Raw genomic sequence first — 24,437 nt, forward strand, 5'->3', positions numbered from 1 at the left:
AATATCACTGCACATTAATGTAACATCACAGCTGGTTCCATGCCAGTTTCCATCCTGAGCAGAGATTTGCTTTGACTGCCATTGGATTAATATATTTTTATCCACATGGCCAAGCAGAATCCCTTTCACATTTAAAATCGTTTTTTCCTATCCCCTATGGAACCACTAAATATTGTTGTTATTTAGTACTCCCATAAATACTGATGCATTTGAGGTTTGTATATGGAATAGAATTTATTTTTCCCAAGGTTAATTTTTTGATGAAAGGCTTGGAAGGTTTAGAAGCTCTGCCAGGACTTTATTGCTTTTCACCATTTGCCACTCAGTCCAGAAATCTGAAACCAAAAACTGATTGCTTAACTTTGCTGAAATTAGATCTTGTAAACCAACAGACTGATCTCTGACTCCTTGAAAATCCCCATCCTACAACTGCTCAACATGGCCGCTTCTATTTTGAGTGTTATTCACCCATTAACCTTTACACTCCAAAGCCACCCACTGACCAGGTCACTGCCTCCTAATGACCAGCTGGATATATTTGGCAGTGTGAAAGCTAAAACTAAAAGACTGGATAAATAGGGACATTTCCATAAATAAATATTTCACACCAGACTATCAATTTCTTGTAATTGTGCAGAGAATAGATTATGATGCTGTGTGTAATTGCAGAGTGTGATGAAGGTGATGACATACCTGCATTCCTGTGGGCGGAGGGTCTCTTCTCACCAGCAGCCTCAGCTCCTTGTCAGGGGTGAGCAGGGCCTTCACAGCTTCCTGATGGGTGGCATGTCTCAGATCCACCCCAGCTGCCTCTAAAATCCGGTCACCCACACTGAGCCCACTACGGGCAGCCACACCGTGAGGAATCACCTAGAAAACAGAGCACAAAAGGTCAGAGACTGCAAGGACAGAACATTTGCAGCTAACTTCGAACACACTCAAAGTTGAAGGGATTTTTTGTTGACATATTAAAGACTAATTAGCCTAGGTGATCCCTAAATTTCCCAGTTCGCTTCTACTGCACCTTCGCCAAATATAAAACACCAAAAAATTTTATTTTACAAAACCATTTTCAAAGAACATATTATCAACATTATTAACATATTATAAAAACTTATTAAAATCACTTAATTCTCCACATAATGAAGTTATGACAATATATACAAAAAAAAATTATATATAAATATATATACGTATTATTCATACGTACATATTTATAAATATACATATCAACTCCTGATGAAGGAGGTTTATCCGTGAAACGCGTTGAGAAAATATAATTCTCTGATGAGAGAAAAGAAATACACTGAGGTCATTGCATATCTTATAGATTAATGATACGGATATTAATTGTCATTATATTAAATATTGTGTTACAAAAAAACCTCATTAGGTGGAGAATTGATCATATGGTATTAATGTTGATACTATGTTCTTTTTTTTATGTGGATATTTTTTCATTGAAGATGCTTGCCTAAAAAATCTTCAATTGATACAGAACTGGATTCTTTTTTGTCTAATAATTTAATAGGATGTGGCAAATGTATCCTTTCTTTATTTGGTTTGTATTCATTCCTACTAGAGTGACCTCCCATTACTTCCTGTCCCACCGACCAAATTACCAGAACAGAAAGTGCGGGGAACCAAAAAGGCAGCAAAAAAAGCACAGCAGAGGTTTGGGTATGTATTTCTCCCTCTACATATACCTCTCCATAATGCTGTCACTCACCTTTGAGATGAAGACTCCTGGTTCTCGGACCCCAAATGGATGGCTGGAGTGGTCACTGCCCCCCACAATGCTGAGGCCCAGAGGACCCCCAGCCTTTATGAGGACAATTTCCTACAGAAAAGAACAACATTGATTATGCAATTTTTAACTATTCAGATTTCTAGAGGGAAAAAAAAGTCGAGAGATGAAAATGAATTGAGGGAATCAGGCTTGGTTTATCTTAGGATTTGTATACATGATTACATTTTAAAGGGACCCTGTCACTAACTTAGCAATTAAAACATATTTAAATGTTTACTTCCATATAGTTTTTATTATTGCAACTTGCCTTTGAACCTGCTTTGAAAAGGTGTCTTCACATGGATTAGTGAATTCCCTAGCACAGACCTCAACTCCTTCTTGCACATCATAGCACTTAGGGGGGAGGACTACTTGTGATGACCCAGATCAGCTCTGATGCTAAGTCTGGGTTGGTTGTTTGTAAATATCAAAATGCCTTGATGGGTGAATGTCAGCCTAAAGTAGGCAGGCTAGATTTGCCTATACACCGGCCTAAGCAATGCCCAAGTGTTATAAAATCCAACCATGAAAAGCTTACTGTGTGCCATGAAATCAGAGTAAGCAATTTCAGTAATGGAGAGGAGCTGGTACAACTGTACAAGACCAAAGGGAAGGGTGCAGGACAGCTAAAGATCTTTTAGACAACTGAATATTTCTAAAAATATTTTGGCTCTGGTTGCCAGATTTCTAACTACTGGTTGTTCAGCTTTGTTCTGAAAATACATTCTTTTGGTAAGCTTCCTCTCACCCAGCTTAGAACTAAGTTTGTGGGCCGAATACTGCAAGGCTATGGGCAGATGAAGTCCTTAGCTTCTATGAAACACTATTACGAACAGGGTGACCCCTTTAACAGATACAGCAGCACTTACCTCTATAGGATACTCATCTTCCATCTTGGAACTGGTGTGATTTCTCGGCGACGTCAAATCTTCCTCTCCCTCCCCATTCTCGCTCTCTGTGGGTGGCGGTGGTGAGCGTGGTCGGGCTCTGTGAAGGGACGGTGATGTTCTTGGGTCTGCTGGCGCCCCCGGTTGGACGGGTTCTCTCTCCACCAGCAGAGTGATAGTGGGGGAAGTGCTGGTAAGCAGCGCTACTGCCTGATCATGCCTGGCTTCTGTCATGTCTACGCCATTAATCTGGAACAATGTGCAGAGCGTCAGCAATGCCTTTCCATAATCCTACCATCAGAAGCCCCACCGAGGATAGCAATCACCATTAAAAAGGGGCTGGATTTAGGCCTATATAGGCCTGCATATATTCTATTGTTTATTATACAAAGAATATAAAAAGTGAATGAAATTACATAAAAAGGTTCTTACACAAAAGGCTTCAATGCTACATTAAAGGTTATTTAAAATAAGAGAACAAAAAAGTAATATATTGCAGCCCAACAGTCCTTACATGTGCTGGCTGCATTTGTTTTCAAGTACATTTTCTGCAAGCACAGATATTACCTGCTCATCCCATCAGAAATATTATAATGGAATCAGCAGGTCCCTGTCCTTGTAATGTCATGTGCAGGAAAATTAAAACTCAAATGTAAATTCCTTTTATTCTATCATCTGTGAATTACAGAACACCTCCTCGCTAAGTGATAGAGATGAGGAGAGGAAGTGTTTGTAGTCCAAATCAGGAAAGCAGCCTATGATAATGCTGTTCCTCCATAGATACAGTACACCAGTTAGCATATAATGAAGATGATGTCAATATTTTCACCTAGTTTTGCAGGAGAGCTGGAAAAAGAACACTTCGGGGCAAATAAAATAAAATGCTGGAGGTATCCCCTTATCGGCAATCATCAGTGCAGGCTTTGGCGCAGCCTTGGTGCACAAGCTTTGCACAGCAGCCATAGGAGCAAGTGAGGTGGTATAGAGCACACAGAAGCCAGCGCTGACCGGGCAGTATACGCTCTTACCACCGGCCATCACACGGTTAACACATGCTGTTACCGAGACGGCAAAAAGAACAGTGAATTCCTCCACCAGAAGAGAGAGACAAAACAGGAAAAGGAAAGTCCAGCGGCAAGATTAGATATTAGTAGAGGGAGAAAAGAAGGTAGGCAAGCTCAGGAGAAAAAAAATGTTAATAGATTGAATGTGAACAGTAAAAAGTAGCATTAAAATCATAGGTATTCAAATTTAAAAACTGGATTTTCAGCATCTGCTGTAGTCTTTCACTTTATGACAAAGTTACAATTGTGCAGTCTAATCATTAAAGGAGACAGAGCAATTCGCTTCCACGTTGCTTGACATTATTATACCTAGGCCATAGACTGGAGACCCCACAGATACCTTCTTATAAATAACCCATCGCATGGATCTCACAGGGTGTAATCTAATATGTATAATGATTATGTTGAAGAAAGTAACTATCCAGGGCTGGTGCTTTAAAACCTCCCACCGATAAATCAGGTCCTTGGTATACCAGCTATGGCAACTTTTCTAATTTTTACTTTTATTTGCCAATCTTCTGTTCCAAATGATTTCTAAAAAGCATCATGGCCTGTAGTGAGGTTGTTAGTGACGGTGTTCTCCCCAACCTCTTTTAGCCGGATGCACCACCCGGGAATTTTTCAGTAACCACCTGGCAAAATTTGGGATTGATAAAAAAAAAATTTTTAATAACATTGTGGGACATACAAAAATAGCATTATTCTAAGGGTCATCAACGCACGTATTGTTTTAAAGCGTACCTAAACTCAAAAGTTTTACTTTACATAAAAGGATAGATTACCTTTTTTTTTTTTTTTTTTTAGATAAAATTTGAAAAAATAAAGAAGTTTGCAGCACCTTCCCTTTCTATTTTAATAGCCACAGCGATCAAGACAGAAGCGGAGTGCAAAGCATCTCGCGATATCTACATCACACATCAGGGTAAAGCTCTTTGCTGCTCCTTCTTAGCATGCTCTGGCATGGCATGCACAGAAGGAGCTCTTTTATTAACGGAAAAAAAATTGCTCATCTCACACACTTGCAATCAGCAATCTTTTTCCCCATCTACGTCAACCGATCTTGTACCTGTGCAGTGCGAGACTGGGTGATGTAGGATGAAGAACCCAGGAGAAGAGTGAGGCTGTCGGCGCCCAGCGCAGAAAAAGCTGGATACGGGATGATGCGGGACCCAAACAGAAATCTCCTGACCCAAAAAGAAATCTCCTGAATGACTGACAGATCTCCGGGAATAAAGGAAAGTGTAATTTTTTTTTTATTTTGAGTTTATTTCTGCTTAAGGGTTTGAAGCACATTTTCATATACAAAAGTATTCAACATGTGCAAACTGAAACAAGAACAGCTTTGGGAGTAAAAGTTTTTTCTTTTTATTTATATCTTATTATTATAATTAAAAAAGATTTATATAACACCAACATACTGCACAGCGCTGTATGCTACAAATGAAAGACAGATTCAGACAGTGGCACAGGAGGAGGATATCTTAGGCCAAGTTTACTCAAATGGTCCCTGGGCATTTTCCAGGCAGAGGACAGACTGCTATGATGAGCAGCCGCCATGCTCATTCAAAATGAGCGGTATCCCCATTCATTCTATATAGATCGCCTGCCTGTGTTAACGCTGCCTGTTTATGCCAATGTATGTATATGTAATGTATATATAATAAGTGGAGATTCCCTGAGACCTGAATGTTCTCTCTCAAGACATATCTGTCAGGGTTATATTTAGAGACTCCAAATAACAGGACCAGGGAGAGACTTAGGACTAAGCTAAAAATGACTTCTTACAAGGCCAATGAAATAAGTTTTCCTACGGCCACAATTACTGCATGTTAACCCTTTTATCAAGCACAAACACCAAATGTGAAGAGAAGATAGCAAGCAATAGATACCAGATACCAAATTCAACACAGATGGCCAGATTTAGAGCTGCCAAGGAAGCCACTGTCCACTACTTGTGATATTTATCCGTATATATATATATATCACAAGTAGCGTGATAATCTGGGTTAAACACTGTGTGTGTGTGTATATATATATATATATATATATATATATATATACACATACACACATACATACACACACACATTTTGGATGTCTGTAAGGGTGACATTCTTCCCAATTGGTCAGCAACGTAAGAGGTATTCTTCCCACTGACCACCACACTAATGTACTGAGAGATGTGGATATAGTTACAGTGGAAGGGGTTCCCAAGAGATTCAAAAGTTATTTCAAAAGTTTCCCCATATTAGAGAAGTAGAGAGAGACTTTTTTTTTTTGAACTGGCATTTGTTTATATCTGTAATTTGCAACCCCCATTTAAAATACAGCACCACATAATATGTTGGCGCTATATTATTACAGTTTATTAATTGGCATGGGCAAAGAATTAAGCTGACACATTGTTACCCTCAATGTATGCTGTATAAAAGGTAGCCAACCTTAAACCGAGACCCTGTATACTGAGAAGAGATTAAAATGCCGCTTCTATTGCAGACTTTTTTTATGTGACATAAAATATATGGCTCTGCCCACTGCCTGCCTGCTCATTCTTGCACGTCTCAACCATGTTTTCTATCCTCCAGATTGCTATATTTCTGCAAAGCCAGCTAAAACCAATTTAGTTGCTTTAATATGGATTTAATTGCAATTGAAAGGCTACACCTGACCCTACACCTTTAATATCTTTATTTTTTGGTTTAATGAACTGGCCTAAAAGGTATAAAAAACTAAAAGATCCTACACAATATCTGATATTAGTATACTAACAGAACTGATAAGGAAAAATGGGGTGGGGGGCTTATGTTGAGATTTCAGGGCCTTGAACTGAAATGTATTCAGCTGTAGTTCTCCAAATGTTAAGAGATTATCCTAATTTAGTATTAGATTTTTTTAATTGTGCGTAATATTTCTTAATTGACGGCAGCAGAGTGGGCTCAGTAGTTAGGTCTGGCCTTTGCGGTGAAAGGTCCCAGGTTCGAATCTCGGGCCAGGACTCTATCAGCATGGAGTTTGCAGGTTCTCCCTGTGTTTGCGTGTTTTTCCTCCCACATTCAAAAAATAAGCAGTTAGTTTAATTGTTTTCCCCCCAAAAGTGACCTTAGATTGTAATAATGACATATGACTATGGTGGGGACATTAGATTGTGAGCTCCTTTGAGTGACAGTTAGTGACATAACAATGGACTTTGTACAGCAATGGGTAATATGTCAGAGCTGTATTAATACTGTATAATATTAATAAGCATGGAGAAATGCTAATTGTTCACGTAATGGTAGATAAAAGTAGTAGAAAGAGAATGGAACAAAAGTAGTACAAAACACATTACCAAGTATCTTTCCTGTCTGCTTTACTAGAGGGGAGAAAGTGTTACACATCTGTATGCTGGGACTAGCAGACAACGGCAGTGGCTACTTACAGACAAGACCCGGTCTCCAACTCTGAGGGCCCCGTCACGATGAGCGGCTCCGCCTTCTGCGATCCGTGAGATGAATATAGCCTGGAATAAAAGACGGCACTGTTTATATAAAACTAGAGGTGACAAAATACAGCCAGCTTCTGGTCTATGACTCTATGTGCAGAGACTGGACGGAGCCATGCTCATCAGCCTTCCCAAAATACCCCAATTCCAGGTCTGAGAGAATGGCCAAGGTATCACATAACAGGGAATAGCTATTTTCAGCCCCAGGAACCTCCCTCTGCTAGATTTAAATCCATGCTGCAGACAGACGTGACATTGCTGTGAAGATGAGGAAGCTGCAGGGGATGTACAACACCAAGAGAAAGATTTAGAACCCCAGAAGTGATATAGAAAAGGTGCAGAGAGCACCACAAAATGAAGTCTGTACATTCACCTGCCAACATTTCTGCACATAAGCTTTGCTGTGATAGCAGCCCCAAGTTCCTATATTCAAGCGGCCACCTGCTCCTGTTTACTAACAGATAGATCAGTAACTAAACAACAGAGGAACAGTCAGTGTCAACAGGCTTTTGGTGGCTTCAAGCAGCTTTTGCTTTTCCATACATTTCTATGGGAACACAAAAGACTCCTACAGGTCAGACTGAGGTCAAATTTACCTGTAAAAGAATTCCAAATGATCTCAAAAACTGATACAAGTGTAAACTTTCAACAAAGTCCACAACACACAACTTTTTGTCCTATTCTCCTCTACTGAGATTCACTCACATATTTGTACCTTGGATAATAAAATGAGAAAATGTATAATGATTGTATTGTTTTAAGCATAAGTGGTGAGGGAAAAACTCTCCATGAGGTCTAAGAAGGTATTCTTATTTTAGAACATTTCTTCCATCTTCCTGTGTCTCCAGGATAGGAAGTGATTTGAAATGTCCCTAAAACATACAAAGTTAAAAAAAATGACCTTACATTCACTTTAAGGTCATTACAAAGCACAAGGGGGCGCTCTTTGCGTCTGGAGGAAAAGAAGTTTAAGCTCTGGATAAGGAAAGGATTCTTCACTATAAGGGGGAAAATATGCAATCGGCTCCCTCCGAAAGCACTTTCAGCAAGTTCTATTGATTGATAAGAAAAATCTGCATGATATCTAGAAGCACAGAATATAACTGGGAAATAAGGCTTAAGTAAAGATAACCGAGACTGCTGATCCAGGGAACATCCGATTGTCTCATGGAATCAGGAAGGAATTTTTATCCTCTGTTGAAGCAAATTGTACCGGGGTTTTTTTTGCTTTCCTCTGGATCAACTATGTCTTATAGGGTTTTTTATCTGGGATATGTTTATTTCTCTAACTTGATGTCTTTTTTCATAGCTTTTTAACCCTTTCCCATTTCCCTACTGAAATGGTTTTGGCTATTTATGTACTTTTGTTAAACCCCTCCTGCGTAATGTAAATGTGGGAAAATACAAACCTTCCCGGCGCAAAACAGCAGCCATGTTTTATGGATACAGCACACACAAACTATGCCCTGATTCATTCCCATAGCTAGTCTACATTCACAGTACAAACCATGCAAAGGAATGACATGGGGTATAAGCTAGCATGTATACTGGGAAGAGGACCCAGCCATGACACTTTTCTGAAAATGGTATGTGCTTCTAGGAAGACTAGAGGGTAAGGGGTTCATACACACACACACACACACATAAATACATATACACACACAGTGTTCTCTCCAGCCCCTTTTAGCCGGGTGCACCACCAGGCATTTTTCAATTATATATATATATATATATATATATATATGTATGTAAAGTACGCCCTCCTATTATAAAGCATTAACAGCACCATCAACATGGCTTGTTAATCTTTGTCTGGAGTTCTGCTTTAAACAAAGAAGTGCACTGACATCCTTTAGGAAAGAACAGCATTTTACAGAATCTTAGTTCAAAGTACTCACAGTGTCCCCAACCCGATACGGAGTGCTCCCCACACCGCCTGCAATGCTGAATCCAAGACCCTTGTCATTACGCATCAGACAAGTGGAGATTCGCTGCTTGGCACTTTGCAAGGAGTCCTCCTCTTCCTCTGGGAAGGGGATGATTATGCGCTTTTCTCGAGGGTTGTAATCATCCTCTGGTCGTAGAGGGGTGACTGTGATTGGGTTTTCGGGTTCCACCATTCTCTCTCGCAACACAGTCATGGATACAGAACTTCCGGAACTGCGCAGGGCCTCCACTGCCGTATGATGTTCTGCATTATGGAGGTCAACACCGTTAACCTGGAAGAGAACCAGACATTGGGATCAATAATATAAAACTGGCAATTCATTTTGGTTATATTTCTGTCTAAAAAAAAGCAAATTAAATATTTTTATCTGTCATAATTACTTTTTTCTACTGTTTGGTCAAAAGAGCACGCAGATGACAACTGGTATGTGGGTACAGTTTATTAGAATTTCAAACAGTATTCCAAATTAGGGAAGTGGGCATTATATTCTGCCAGTTTCTACTACTCTCCTCCAGAAATTTTTTGACCCAATTGTCCTGGCTTGCAATGGATGTTGCCTAGAGGGAACCTTATTCTACCTTATTCTGCTACTACTCATCCCAGCAAGGCTGTTGGCATATTGTATCTTCAAACACTTCACTTGTATACCCCTTACGAACCAGGGCAATTTTTATATTTCTGCTATGGTCTAATTTACTCTGCAATAACTTAAAAACTTCACCACTTCAGCACTGGACCTATTGATAGTAACAGCTGGTAAGGACACGGTTACTCCAAACCAGGCAATAATTTTACTTGATATCAAATTATACTCATAGCTCAGGCTTTAAAGATCCCTATAACTGTACTGCCACTGAATTAGTTCTATATGGTAGTTTTAAGGACTCCTCCTTCCCCATGCCACCTTGGTCCTGGAGCTTTCTTGCAGCTCCTGGGAACCAATAGCTTGTCTCTAATTGTTCATAGTTGCAGATAGAGGAGGATCATATAATTCTATTTACCAATCTCACCAGGGTGCAGTGAACAAAGAGCTAATTTCTGAATATCTTTGGGGTCGAATTTCCAAACCCTGGGGGCTCTGATTGATGAGAAATATATTCAGCACAGATATTGCTTGATCTATGATGGTAAAAGGCCAGGGGGATATAAGGGAAATTTATTTGAAAATTGTCTACTTTGACCAATAATAAAAAAAAATTATGAAGTAGAAAATGAGTAAAAATTAAACAACCCCATTCTTTGCTATTTTAACAATTGCTCAAACTTTTAAAAACTTCCTTGTGTGTTTGCAATCCTTCAAACTTACCTGTAAAAGTTTATCCCCAACTCTCACACCGGCCCGAGCCGCTGGACCTTCCTCTGCTACCCTGGATATAAAAATCCCCTGCGAGTGAATAGGAAGAATACAAATTAAAAGGAAAGCATATTTTAATTAATAAATTGGGTGCCGGAAATCTGATGTTTCTAAGGTTAATAACAAAGGTGTAGTCTAAGGGTATATCAAAAAGAATGGGCAAAGAGGAAAGAACAGCAAGGGATTTTTTTTATGGCCTAGTAGTTTGTATGTAACAATTAGGAATAATAATTGTACAGATATTCAAATGAGTCTAAATAACTTATATGTTATACATACACATATATTCAATAAAGTGTCTTTATTTCAAACCCCTATTGGCTACTGGATAATAGGACTTAATACTAAACACTGGTTCGCTCCCAAATCCTCTGAGGAAGCCTAAACCGGCGAAAAGCGTTGGAATCCAATATCCAGTTTAACCCTCAATTATACTTACCACTTTAGTAATTCTGGCAGTTGTTCTCTGTATAGTATCAAGTTTTCATTTAGACTGCTTTGAATATCTGAACAAATTGTTTTGTTATTCCTAATAATCACATATAAACTACTAAGCCATACGAAATCCCCTGCTGTTCTTTCCTCTTTGGAAATTTTTTTTTATACACAACTATAAGAGCTGGGCTACCATACTAGTCTTAAAGCTGAATGCGAACACCCACCTTATATATATCTTTTGTAGTCTAAGGGTATGTTGAAAATGTTCATCTAGTACCCTAATGTACCCCAATTTCTATATATGGAGTGTACATTCATATAAAAATTTGTCTTTTCAAATATAACTGGCTATATAACCGAATACTGACTGGCATGTGTTATGATTTCATGAACACAGTCTGTAAATTAGGTGCCCACCCGCTCACTAGGTTGCTCACCTCATCATCTCCCTTGTAGGGGGTGGAGCCTTTGCCCCCCGCTATGCTGATGCCCAGACCCCCAGTCTGTCGCAGAATGGTGAGGGTAAGCTGAAAAAAGAGCACATGTCACATTAGAATGAGTGGCATAAGTAAGGGCGTGAAAGAGAGATGGGGAATCACATTCAATCACTATTGCCAAACCCTTGAAAATGACGATGAACCAATCACAACTAGAATATACACCCTGCCCTCCACAAAACATGCACTCAGGGCTATATACACATATGTATCTATGGTGTCAGAACACAGGGACAGAACAGCTGGAGAGTGTCACACATACAGGTCCCTGCAAATACAAAATATAAAGCCAACCAATATTTATTGGGAACCTACTACAAAAGTTTAGAGGTACAAAGACCAGCAGAGATTCCTTAATGGCCAACCATTTGCTGGGACCCATGTAGACCCATCAGCAAAAAATATTGGTTAGAACTCCCTTTTGGGACACAATAGAGGTATGTGTTGATGGGCTTTTGACGGTCCATATGTAAGTCTATAGGAATGCAAAAAAAATGAAGCCTAGAAAGTGTGAAAGTTCTGGCTTAATGCAACTGTGAAATTATCCGAAATATGCCCAAAAATACCCAACCTGCACTTCTCTGTGCCTAAGACCAGCACCGTTACTCCTGCATACTGGAACCAAAACTTTGTTTTGTTAAGCGGACATAGAGGTGTTCTCCCCAGTCTGTCTTAGCTGGGTGCACTGCCTGGCACTTTGGGTCATAATAGAGGGGCCATCACCCACCTTAAGCCTCTTCCCACCCAGCTTAAATGATTTTAGAGAGAATACTGCATACCTGGATGCAGTTTCAGGTGCTTGGTTTATAACACTGCCCGTGGTTCATTTAGTAATGCGATGGGAAGCTTGCTTAGGTCACCAACCATGACTTTACCAGCAATATTATGGTCCATTTAATGCATCATCTTAAAAAGGTCTGAGGAAAGTCAGGTCTATTTTTATTATTAGGGAAGGCACAGCTGAATGTTCATCAACCGACCCAAAATCTGACACCCTAACCAATGTCAGGAAAACCCATGGCCAACAATACTGAGGTGTGGCCTTTTGTGCACATACACAAAAACCCTATCACAGATTATCTGTGCCAACCTGTAGACATGCTTCTTTATTGCCTGGCACCAAAGTTCATAGAAGATTGATATTGCTAAGAATATTGCTGCACCCTAGATTAGTATTGCAGTTATCTCCGAGACCCTTTTAGCCGGGTGCACCACCTGGAACTTTTCAGTAACCACCCAGTTTTGGTTTTTGAGTGGTTACTGAAGAGTTGGGTCACAATACCAGGGCTGCCACCCGCCTATAATTGCTTCCCACCCAGCTTATCAAAATTTATGGAGATGGTGATCCTGTTCATGCGCACGAGTTACATTAACCTCGGCGGTAGGCAACGCTGCACACACAGCCGATCTCTAAGCTGCACGGCACATAATGTTGCGCCGTAGTTAAGAGCAGAAACAAAAAGCCACCAGGGGCCAGGGAGTTAGGTATTTGACAAAAATAGTACTACCTCCTGGTGTTTTTTTGTTTTTCCAGGTTTTAAGTTCGCTTTAAAGCGGAACTAAACTTAAAAAAAATATCCACTTACCTTTAATTTCACGGGTCTGTATTGTATCCGTCTGCCAATGTCAACCCCACTTTAATGTACAGCGCTGCGTAATATGTTGGCGCTTTATAAATCCTGTTTTTTAATATTTTATAGTTCCTTTAACACATTAGGTAGAGCTGCTTTATTTATTGGTTAGACCTAAAGAAACACAGTATATCTTATACCTAGTGTTGGTCGAATAGCCGAGTGTCCAATTCGGCAGCAATTCGATCGAATAGCCCGTTGTTTTTCGAGTGATCGATTGAGAAATTTGAACCCCAAGTTTGTGGGGGGGGGGGGTTCAAATTTCTTCATTGCAAATTGCTTATTTGCAATGAAGCAGTGGAAAAGAAAAAAGGGCGATTAGATCATTTGTGAAAACATTTCCATTTCATGTTGACCTTCAAATCAGTCACCCAGGTTAGTCTGGCCAATGCCCAGTCTAGCCAAAAAATTGTGCAACTGTCATCTCCTCCTAAGTAGTTGGAGGAACACAACACATAGATGTAAAAAAAAGTAAATAGGTCTTTTTTTTTCACAAATAAAGAGTGTTCTAACTCCAAGGTGAGCAGATCTGGCCAATCCTGACTACAATACAGAAAGGTCAATTGGACAACTGATTTATTATAGTAGCTGTCACTGATAATGCATCCCAGTTTCATCACAGAGGGTCCATGACCTAAAAACAAGAGTGCAGATCAGGCACCAGCTGCATGGTTTGAAAAAAAATACTTTTAAATCAAGTCAGCCATGTCTACTCTCATATATGTAGAAGGCATATTTAAGCAGGGCTGTGGAGTAGGGGCAATTTGGGGGATATCTGGAGTCAGAGTATGCAAAAAATGTACTGACTCCGACTCCTATTAAATGTAAGTTTTTGCGAAAGGACTCCGTATGTAAAAGTGTCATAATAACAGCCATGATAAAGTAGTTGCTGTATTTATGACACCCATAGCGGAGCTTACAATAGTATGGAGCTCTTAGAGTACAGATAGACTTCTGTATTAATTTAGATTTTTAAGGCATGCATCCTCAAATGCTTCAGTGTTCAACACAGAAATTTTTTTAAGCTGGGTTGCAAGAAATTCTAGGCGGGTGCTGGCCTCTGCATTGTGAGCCGACTCTTCAGTAACCATCCAAAAACAGCCGGGTGGTTACTGGAAATTGCCAGGTGGTACACCCAGCTAAAAGGGGCTGGGGAGAACACTGTGCTTCAATGGTTTTCTCTGAACTAGTATATATGTGATTATTAGGATGTGATATAAAGTAAGTTGTGTGAAGCAGAGTTTATTTGTTTCTTTCTCTGAACTAATAGCACTCGACTCAATTAATAATTGGTGTAATTGGTATAGACTGAAAGGATCTTTTTGAAGATAAACCATACAATACCAGTGTTCTCCCCAGCCACTTTTAGCCGAGCACACCACCCAGCACTTTTTGGTAACAACCCAGCTGTTTTTGAGCGGTTTAAAAAAAGTTGGGTCACAATACAGGGGACTGACACCGGCCTACAGCTTCTTCCCACCCATCTTAAAGTTATTGGGGGGGATTGTGCAATACTACAATCTGCATTCTTGGTGTTTGTGGAAAAGGTTAGGATTTCCCTTCCTTGGAAGAGGTTAGAATTTCCCTTCCTGTCCTTTTTTTTTTATATATCTGAAACAGGTAATGCAGCCTTCTGGCTGAAGGGCCATCAGTTTTAATAAAAGTAAGTGCATTTACTATTTTACATACGATAGGATACTGTTTACATTCATAAACAGATATAATCTAATATGGAATCAGATTCAGATATGAGATTTTGTATTTTTAGCACAGTCATCTCCATCTGTAAACTCCGGTTGAAACGGTTTATCCGTGAAATGCATTAAGAATAAAATTAGGTTATGATATTATTAAGAGGAAAATAACATAAGGAGGTCTTTGTACAAATTGGGGATTAATGATGTATATAGATAGAAATTGGTATGTGACTGATAGCACGTTATGTTACAAAATAACCTCATTAGGTGGAAAATTAAGTTTAAAATTAAACTTTATTAAAATTAAAATTAATTACTATAGTATTGATGATATGGTTTTTTTTTTAAATGATGTTTGTATAATAACATTTTGGTGTTTTAAAATTGTATTATTTATTCTTTGAAGATGCATGTCCTAAATATCCTAAATTATTACAGAAGTGTATCTATCCCAGTGTTGTCCCAGGCCCATTTAGCAAGGCACCCCGCCGGCACGTTTCAGTAATCACCTGGAACTTTTTGGGTGGTTACTAAAGAGTTGAGTCACAAAACAGGGGCTGCCACCCACCAACAATTTCTTACTAGCTGGTTTTAAAAAAATTCTGGGTTTAACACTGCATCCTCCATTCATATGTGTAATGGGATGTGGCAAATTTATCCTTGGGTATTCTTTCTTTAACCACCCTAGCCATGTTCCCGAGTGTAACTCGGCGTGGATTTTACCTGCAAATAGCGGTAATCCTGAGTCACACTTGAGGTAGCTTTAACCTAAAAAAAAAAAACCCACTTACCTTGCTTCGTTGTAGTCCCCCAGCATCCTGCTGGTCCCCGCAGGTCCTGGGGACATGTCCGTCTTTTTTGATCTTCAGCCCCACAATGCAGAGACGATACCCGGGGTTTCCTGGTGACGTCGGTGCATGTGTTGGTGCAGACGAGAGGATCGGCAGGAAATTCAAATAATTTTGTATTGGATTCAATACAAAACAGCTGTATTGAGTCTAATACAAAGAAATATATATATATATATATATATATATATATATATATATTCACACACACACATGCTACTGTACACTTACATGTTTAACTATTTTTTTTTTATTTTTAACAGATTTTTGTGTTTATTTAAAGTTTATTTTTAAACTTAATAAATATTGGACATATTTCGGTGAGTTATGCCTAACTGTAACGAAATTTGGACGGAATTAGAGCACTAGGGAGGCTAACTTGTATGAAGCTCATCTGAGGCATTCTGCGGCCTAACATTTATACATCTTTGTACCTGGATTCTACTTAGCTCTTGAAAAACTTTATTTGATAGGATTATCAAATGTTTGCTCAGTGTTGATATAATTCAATACGGGTTATAGGATTACATTCTACATCTATACGTCCCTGCACTCAGTGTTGTGAGAAAGCAGAGGTGTTATCACCGCATGCCAGCTTAAAACACCAGTCTGCACTCCAATTTTAATTACCATCTATATTACAGCATCATGTTTAATTAACATTTATTCTGTTTTTTTATTAGATTGTTTTAATGCAGCCAGTACTGTAGTTTATATTTTTGATCATGTTGTTCCTGATCTTCAATATATCTTCAAGTACCTAAAAATTTATAGTCAATAAATAAAACTTAGTTTTTGTGTTTTTAGTTTAAAATTTAGGCATAAACTTTACTGGGTTTACATGCTGGCAATTACAGGCTGGTCAATAGGTTGTCAGCTTCCTGGCCATGAGTTCTTCCCCGTCTTTATATAGCTTTACAACGACGATGCTTTGCCAGGGATGAAATGCTGTGTACGTTGTGTTTTAATCAACGTAAGACATTAGCATACATCAGCATATTTAACCTAGAAGAGTCCCTGGTACCATAAAATGAGGATTTGGAGTCAAAGGGTTTTTGTACTCTCTTCACAGCCCTGGTATTCGGACAGACATAGGGGAGCTGCCACTGGTGACTTGTTTATAAAAGTGTTAGCTCCAAGACTGTTCAAATCCGGTACCTGATAAGTCAGTGCTCCAATGCAATAATCCAGCCTAACAAGTATATGCTCAAAATTGTTCAGTGAATAAGCAGGGATGAAGGGCAGTATGACAGCCCAGAGCCAACACCTAAAAACTTGTTCCAACAACCTCCTCCTCTGTGGTATTCCACTATGCCAACTCTCTCCTTTACAATCCATTATGAATGCTGCAGCCAGACTCATCCATCGATCCCACCTACCTACCTACCCCATACATAGCCTACCTTCCCACCTACCTACCCCATACACAGCCTGCCTTCCCACCTACCTACCCCATACACAGTCTTCCCACCACTCCTCTTCTGCTGCCTCTCTTTGTAGTTCGCTTCATTGGCTTCCATTTCACCTTAGATTGAAAATCAAGCTCCTGTGCTTTGCCTTCAAATCCCTCCAAAGCTCTTGTCCCACTTACCTTTCTGACCTGATAGATAAATATTCCCTTAGCAACTCTCTTTGTTCCTCCAATGACCTACTAATGACTTCCTCACTCATAACCTCATCACACGCGTGGCTCCAAGTCTTTTCCAGACCTGGCCCGACTCTCCGGAATGGTCTTCCTCCTCCTATTCGGCTTGCTCCTACTTTCTGCACATTTAAAAGAGCCCTCAAAACCCAATGCTTCAACCTCACCTACCCGCCTTCTTTTGTATCCCAAATCCTCACTACTTACCCAGCGCTCCATATACCTGTCCTATTGTTTGATACTTCCCCCACCTCCTAGATTGTAAGCTCTTCTGGGCAGGGTCCTCTCCTCCTTCTGTGACATTTTGCATTGTATCTGTCTGTCATTTGCAACCCCTATTTAATGTACAGCCCTGCGTAATATGTTGCCTATATAAATCCTGTTTATTAATATTATTAATAACACTGGCAGCTCCACGAATCTTGTCTGTGTCCTGATTTTTTTAAATTCCTTTATAAAATATTTTTAAAAAAAAACTGTAATGTGTTTCGACTCTCCAGCATAATGTTTTGGAAATGACTCTAAGTGGAACTCTAGCTAAAAAAAAAATTATATTAATGATCTGTAAGGAGCAGTGGGGGTAGATGAAGGTTTCAGGGTAAATTTTGGACCAACACAGAGAGAAATATTTATCTGAGCCCATCAAATGTTTTGGGTGCCGTTCTACAAAAGCTTAATAGAAAACATTTTCATGTCTCATAAAAACTAAATTTCTGGCAGCTACAATCCATTGTGATAGCGAAGGATAGACATGAGGAACAACCGTCACCGGGAAATCGTGGAGCTGCGGGGAAAGCAGTGCGCTTGATTGGCTGAGTGATTTCAGGTAAGGATGAAGGGAAGGCGGAGAGGCAGAGGGGGAACAGAGAGCGCCAAGCTGCGGTACACACCTCTTCCTCCTCTATCCTTGCAGGCTCAATCAGAAGATTATTCACTTGATCAAACGACACACCCTGTTAGAAGGGAATCCAGCAGAGAAAGATGAAGACAGAGAAGGAGAAAGAGACAGGCATGCGGATTAGTGGAGCAAAAAAAATTAACGAAATTAAAAAAAAAACACCCAAAACCAATGACCCACCTTTGTTGTGTCTCCTCTGCGGCAACATACTAGACATCATCATCATCATTCTGCACAGTTACTGTTAGACCAGATGATTGGCTTAAAGAAGAACTCCAATATGCATAGGAGCCACATAACATGACCATTTTAGTGAATACCGGTCATTGCTGGATGTATGCGAGAATTTGAACAATCAGTTTGAAAAGATTGGAACGGCTCTCTTATTAAAAAATGGACTGACTCCTTTAATACTTTGAGTATGACACTTCAGCTTAAGTATCAGAGTAAAGTTTGACATTCCATTTAACTTCAGTGTTCTCCCCAGCCCCTTTTTGCTAGGCGCACCACCCTGCACTTTTATAGTACCCACCTGGCTGATTTTGGGTGGTTGCTGAAAAGTTGGGTCACAATACAAGGAATACCACCCACCTTCTTCCTACAGCTTCTTCCTACACAAAAAAATAAATCTGGGGAAAATATTGCAGTGCCTGACCCCAAATGATAAAGCAGCAACTATCAGACTTCAAATGATCTCTGAACCTTGCCTCTCAAGCTAAAACCAGTTTACAAAGGGAATCTCAGACCAAAAAGGAGAGCCCAAGTAGCATTAAAAAGGAAAAAAAATGTTGTAAACCTTATTCATGTCCTAACTTGGATTGTACTGGAAGGTTGAGGTAAAGGTAAGTATTGGGTTAATATTCTCCCCAAAACTTTTTTTTAAGCTGGCTGGTGGCCCCTGTACTGTGCCCCAACTTTTTTTTTTTTTTTTAACACCCAAATACAGCCGTGCGGTGCACCCGGCTAACGGGGGCAGGAAAGAAAACTGTAGGTGTTCTGCAAACACCATGGTTTGGTTACTTTTTTTTTGTTTTGTTAATTTTGTTACAACCCTGGATTTAGGGTAGTGTACTAGCTTTAGAATCATGTTGGTTGTTGTGATGTGATCCTAGAATAGTTTGGTAAAACTACTTTGGAATTGAGATCTGTCTCAGTGTTTCTCAACCAGGGGCAGAGGCAGTGTTTCTCAACCAGTGTTCCTCTAGAGGTTCCTTGAGCAATTTGCACCTCTCAGATCAGTATAAGTGACACCAATGATCTTTTTGGCTATCTGTAAAGGTGACATTCTAAGGGAGGAATTCTTCCCACTGACCACCACACTAATATACTGTGATCTGTGGATATAGTAATTATGAAAGAGGTTCTTTATGGGCCTGGGAGTAATTTTAAGGGCTCCCTCATGTTAAAAAAGGTTGAGAAAATCTGGCGTGTGGTCTTGCGTTTTCATTTTCTTTCTTTCTACCCCAAGAGGATCCTGCTTCACATCAGCAAGCCTCACCTGAGTTGTAGTAAGCACAACAAATGATATTTTCTTCACAAATGCCTATTAAAACTAAAATCTCAGAACCTATTGGGTTTTTTGGGATTTCTCAAGCTGAAAAGTAAGGTTGCAATAATTGTCGTTGGAAAGGATCTTTCACGATCCTTTACGGTGACAAAAGACGCATGAACGAGCGCTGTACGTACAGTGCTGTTCTGCTCTATGAAGAGGGGAGGGAGGAAACGGAGCAGCACCCTGGTGCGCTCTCCCACCTTTACTTTCAATACAATTGTTTCTCATTCATGGATGCGCCAGGACAGATCCAAGAACGATGGACGAGCGCTGTACACAAGTCAGATTCTCTTCCGACATGTGTACGTAGACTAAGTCTCGGAGGAAATAAACCCTGATAATAAAATATTTATATTCTTGCATAAACTCCATCAGCGTGGATCTCTTTAAAGGGAAGATCCCCCTTGACTGAAAATAAATAAATCATGCCTCATTTAGAATGATATCACACAGGTAATTTTGTAGTAGAGATTACTCACTAATGTTATTTCTTATCATCATATTTCTTATGTCGCTGGTGATGTAATCTCTACCAGCAATTTATTGCCACAAAAGGTGAATAAAGAACTACTGTCACTGGATATCCTGACCAAAACTAAGGCTATGTACACAGTTAGACTTTTGTCGTTCGAAAGGATTTCACAATAGAAGACTGAAAGATGCATGAGCAAACGTTGTACATTCAGCACCATTCTGCTCTATGTAGAGGGGAGGGGGGAGAGCACCGTAGTGGCACCCCGCTGTGCTCTCTCCACCTCACTTGCATTACAGTTGTTCGTGGTTCCGCCAGGACAGATCCATGAACGATACTGGGCAGCCGCAGTACACACGGCAGATTCTCATCTGATACTAGCCCTGAGGCGATAATTGGACAAGAATCATCTGACATGTGCGTAGCCTAGTGTGAGTGGCTGAGCTACAAAAGTGCAATTACATATAGTGGGGATTTCCCTTACGTTAAAGAAATGACCCTGTGTGACATGGTCCTTGGACTTAACACATTTTATCATATATCCAGCCAGGTCCTCTTTAGAATGTAACAGCACATCTGGGCTGTACGGAGAACAAAAACACTTCAACTGATGCAATGAGGCTGTTCCAGCTCTGTATGTCAATCATTGCTTAAAGTGTATCTATACCCAGTAATAAAATGTTATGTGTTGCAGCTTATGAGACCTTAGACGTAATGGCTGCATTTATTTTTAGGGGTGTCCTAGGGGGACAATGCTACACTGCATGGAGGGCCAATATTGTCATCAGAGGATAGGAAATGTATTAGTATATTACAGAATTCTTTTTTTCTTCTTCTTAATCTTCATAACAGAGGTAAGGTGTGCAACAATATAACCAATTCCATTCAAAACAGGCCGATTGCATGGGAAATTGTCATGAGATATTTCTCAGAATCAAGAGAAAGTATATAAGATGCATTAATATATAATATAATCATTTATGCATCATTGGGGTTTACATACACTTTAAGAAGCTGCAGGGATTGACATACATTAGCAGCTCTCACATTGCAAGGAGATCAGATAAATGTGTTAATTTGTGGCACAAACTAATATCTGTATTTCTGCATCTGGAGTTGTTCTTTAATTTTGACTTTCACACACAGAACTGCATTATTTTTGTGTTCAGAGGCCCCACCAGAGATGAAATGTTTAAAAAAAAGCAGCAGGATTAAATTTTGACAATAACATTTGGTGAGATGCATCCGTTCCTGAAAAAGCAAAAAGCAAAGCAGCACCGTAGACAACATGGCAATCTGTTTAGTGGAATTCTTTCATTGTTGGAGTGGTTAAAGCGCAGCACACCGCATGCTGGGTATATCAAGGGAAAGGACAGCAAAGCTGTGGGGTAAGGGCGACCAGACGGGATGGTTTGTACATTTATACAGCAATAAAAATTAGGGGATTGTTGTGCTGACTAAAGATCTGTGTGCCCCTTTATCATACAGGAAACACATTCATTGCCATGCAGCCCCCTTGTGACCAGGTTCAGTTAGAGCTATGACAGATAGCAGGTATATATTTAATGCCACTGCCTTTAGCATCTGCAATGATTGCAGTCAACCTGGGCAATTTTAAAATTTTAACAAAAAGAAAAGAATTCATTTGTACAAAGTGCAGTAGTCCCTATATGTACAACAGGGAATCCTGGGAAATAATAGGACAACAGGTACATATGGGAGAACTGACAAATCAGAGCTAGAGGTTAGACAATACCAGGCAAGCATAGGAGAAGGGAGTTCTGGGAAATAGTTCAACTGACGTGAGCCTGGGATTCAGGACATACAATGTGCACTAAGTTTCCTACACATGCTGAGCATAATTACTGCAGCCATTGAAAATGTTGTACCTATCTTCGTGTCCATTACAGGGCAATCCTCACCCCCTCCATCTATGTGGCCATAAAGTGTGAAAAGAAATCAGAAATATTGTACCTTGACATTTTGCTGTGTGCTATGCCTTTCCTCTCTTGTCTCTGGCTCCCAATCTTTCTCCTCTTCAGCCTCTTCCCCTGCGTCTGCATCATCATCCTCATCCTCTTGTGAGCACCTCATATATCCCTGAGCGTGTCCATCCTCAACCTCCGTGAGTCCACAGGGAGCCTGTCCCTGCAGTAAAGCCACCACGGCTTCTGTATTTGGCAGTTTTGTGATCTTTGAGTGTTTCTTGTAGTGTGGTGTGTCCTTACGAATCAGACGCTTCTTTTCTGGAGATCCCCTATCTTCATCATACTCATCCTCTTCAGTGTCACAATGCACTAGAGTCTCTTCTGCAAAGTGTACCGTGTGCTGCCAAAAACAGAACAAGATGGCTGAGCAGAACCCTAATCAGAGACATCAATGGTCAATGCTTGGTGACTAATAGGTATGGTACAGAAAAAACTATTATTGATATATTCTAGTAGCTAATTCAACAGTTTAAAATATGAGATTTTTTATTTTCCCAAGAGATAAAAGGCGGTTTCAATTTTTAGTAATTAAAGTTGCTATGCATTCCAGGCAGATCACAGTGCCAGTCCGTGCCTGGCAAGTTGGGGGCCGCAAATGACAGGAGGCAGAAGCGCTGGCAGAGGTGGCACCGGTGGCCCTCCTTACACTGCTCTAAAGCTAGTGACAGTGTGACAGTAGGAGTGCAACCAGCGGAAGCACAGGTGGCTCTCCTCACACTGTTTACAAAGAAGCTGCTGAGAATGGCAGAGCAGTGTATGTAAGACTTACACTTCTCTGCCATTCCCAGCAGCCTGCCACCTGACAGCACACCAGCTTGCTTACACTGCTCTGCTATTGTCAGCTAGTGCGCTGACAGGAGGCCAAACTGCTGAGAATAGCAGAGTAGTAGTGTAAACTGTGCATATACCGTGCAAAATTTAATCTATGTTACCGGACCCTGCTGTCAGAAAGGTTGGGGACCACTGGTTTAGGAGATCAGCAGCATCCTGCAAATTGCTTCCTGAAAACATCACAGCACCCTGCCTCAGTACCTCACTGAAGATCCATCAGCTCTGATGTAATTAGCTGGCCCATAATGCTGACTTAAGCAAATATCAAAATGTTTTGCATGCAAAACAGCCCTAAGTAACACCCACATGTAATGCTGAGCCAACATGAATGAAACAACTGAAATCCAATACATGAAGAAGGTCATAAACCATATTGCAGGAGTGGAAAAGGCTAGAAAATGCTGGGTGTCCTCCTGCCAGAAAATGAGGTTGGCTCTATCAAACTTTCTGCAGCTACTACTGCACACTGTAAAAGTAATTTTAATAAGAGAATATGAGCCTGTACAACTGAAAGGAGATCTGAACTTCAGCTTTTATTAACTTGAGTTCATATTATTTTTATTATAATGATATATATTGTTTTTTCAATGTTACCTCCACGTACTCCACCTCCATCTCATCTGCTGGATTGTCCGCCTCCTCTTCAGGTTCTGGCTCATTCGCTTTCTCCCTCATCATATTCTGATGTTCCTCATTGTATCCAGCAGACACAGTGCTGCCACTGCGATGAGACTCGCCACTCTGTGTGGAATCACCGCTGAGACGCTTCTCCTGAGGGGACAGGTGACACTTTAACAACCACAATATATTGTTAGAATAGCATTTGCCAGAGTGGAAGAAAAGTATACTATCATTTGTGTTTTGTGTATTTTCCCCAAATTTGTGCAGTAATAAAGCCTAAAATGTTTCCTTGGAACTTCCTGTAATAAAGACCTGTAATAAAAACCTGTAGTCGGTTGGGCAGCATGGTGGCTCAGTGGTTAGCACTCCCGCCTTTCAAATGCTGGGTCCCAGGATGAAATCTCGGGCCGGACACGATCTGCAAAGACTTTGCAGGTTCTCCCTGTGTTTGTGTGGGTTTCCTCTGGCTACTCCGGCTTCCCCCCACATTACAAAAACAAGCAGTTAGGTGAATTGGCCTCCCCCCAAAATTGGCTTTACACTGTATTAAAGACCATGGTGGGACATTAGATTGTGAGCCCCATTGAGGAACAGCTAGTCACATGACTATAGACTTTGTAAAGCGCTAAGTAATATGTCCGTGCTGTATAAATACTGTGTAATATTAAAAAAACGTAATATCTAGATTTGAAAAGGCATTTGGTGTACACAAAGTGGACTTACATTCAGCGTGGCTAATAAGGAATATACGTGAACACTTTTGTGCCTGCTCTACTTTAAGAAAAAAAATTCAATTTTG

The 24,437-nt window shown here is 40.2% G+C and overlaps 1 protein-coding gene across 1 annotated transcript in view; it reads right to left on the bottom strand.

Annotated features, from left to right (window-relative positions):
• The window catches only part of SCRIB (scribble planar cell polarity protein), a 110,960-nt gene that overhangs the window by 37,939 nt on the left and 48,584 nt on the right, over nucleotides 1–24,437 (bottom strand). The window contains exons 14-23 of the mRNA XM_072413217.1: nucleotides 23,612–23,788; nucleotides 22,173–22,526; nucleotides 18,167–18,229; nucleotides 11,399–11,488; nucleotides 10,476–10,553; nucleotides 9,120–9,440; nucleotides 7,159–7,239; nucleotides 2,659–2,925; nucleotides 1,730–1,840; nucleotides 694–870 (exon numbers count right to left, since the gene is read on the bottom strand). Of these exons, the coding sequence (XP_072269318.1) occupies nucleotides 694–870; nucleotides 1,730–1,840; nucleotides 2,659–2,925; nucleotides 7,159–7,239; nucleotides 9,120–9,440; nucleotides 10,476–10,553; nucleotides 11,399–11,488; nucleotides 18,167–18,229; nucleotides 22,173–22,526; nucleotides 23,612–23,788 (1,719 nt within the window). The remainder of the gene's footprint in view (nucleotides 1–693; nucleotides 871–1,729; nucleotides 1,841–2,658; nucleotides 2,926–7,158; nucleotides 7,240–9,119; nucleotides 9,441–10,475; nucleotides 10,554–11,398; nucleotides 11,489–18,166; nucleotides 18,230–22,172; nucleotides 22,527–23,611; nucleotides 23,789–24,437) is intronic.

This window comes from Pyxicephalus adspersus, chromosome 5 (assembly GCF_032062135.1).
Source record: "Pyxicephalus adspersus chromosome 5, UCB_Pads_2.0, whole genome shotgun sequence".
NCBI lineage: Eukaryota > Metazoa > Chordata > Amphibia > Anura > Pyxicephalidae > Pyxicephalus > Pyxicephalus adspersus.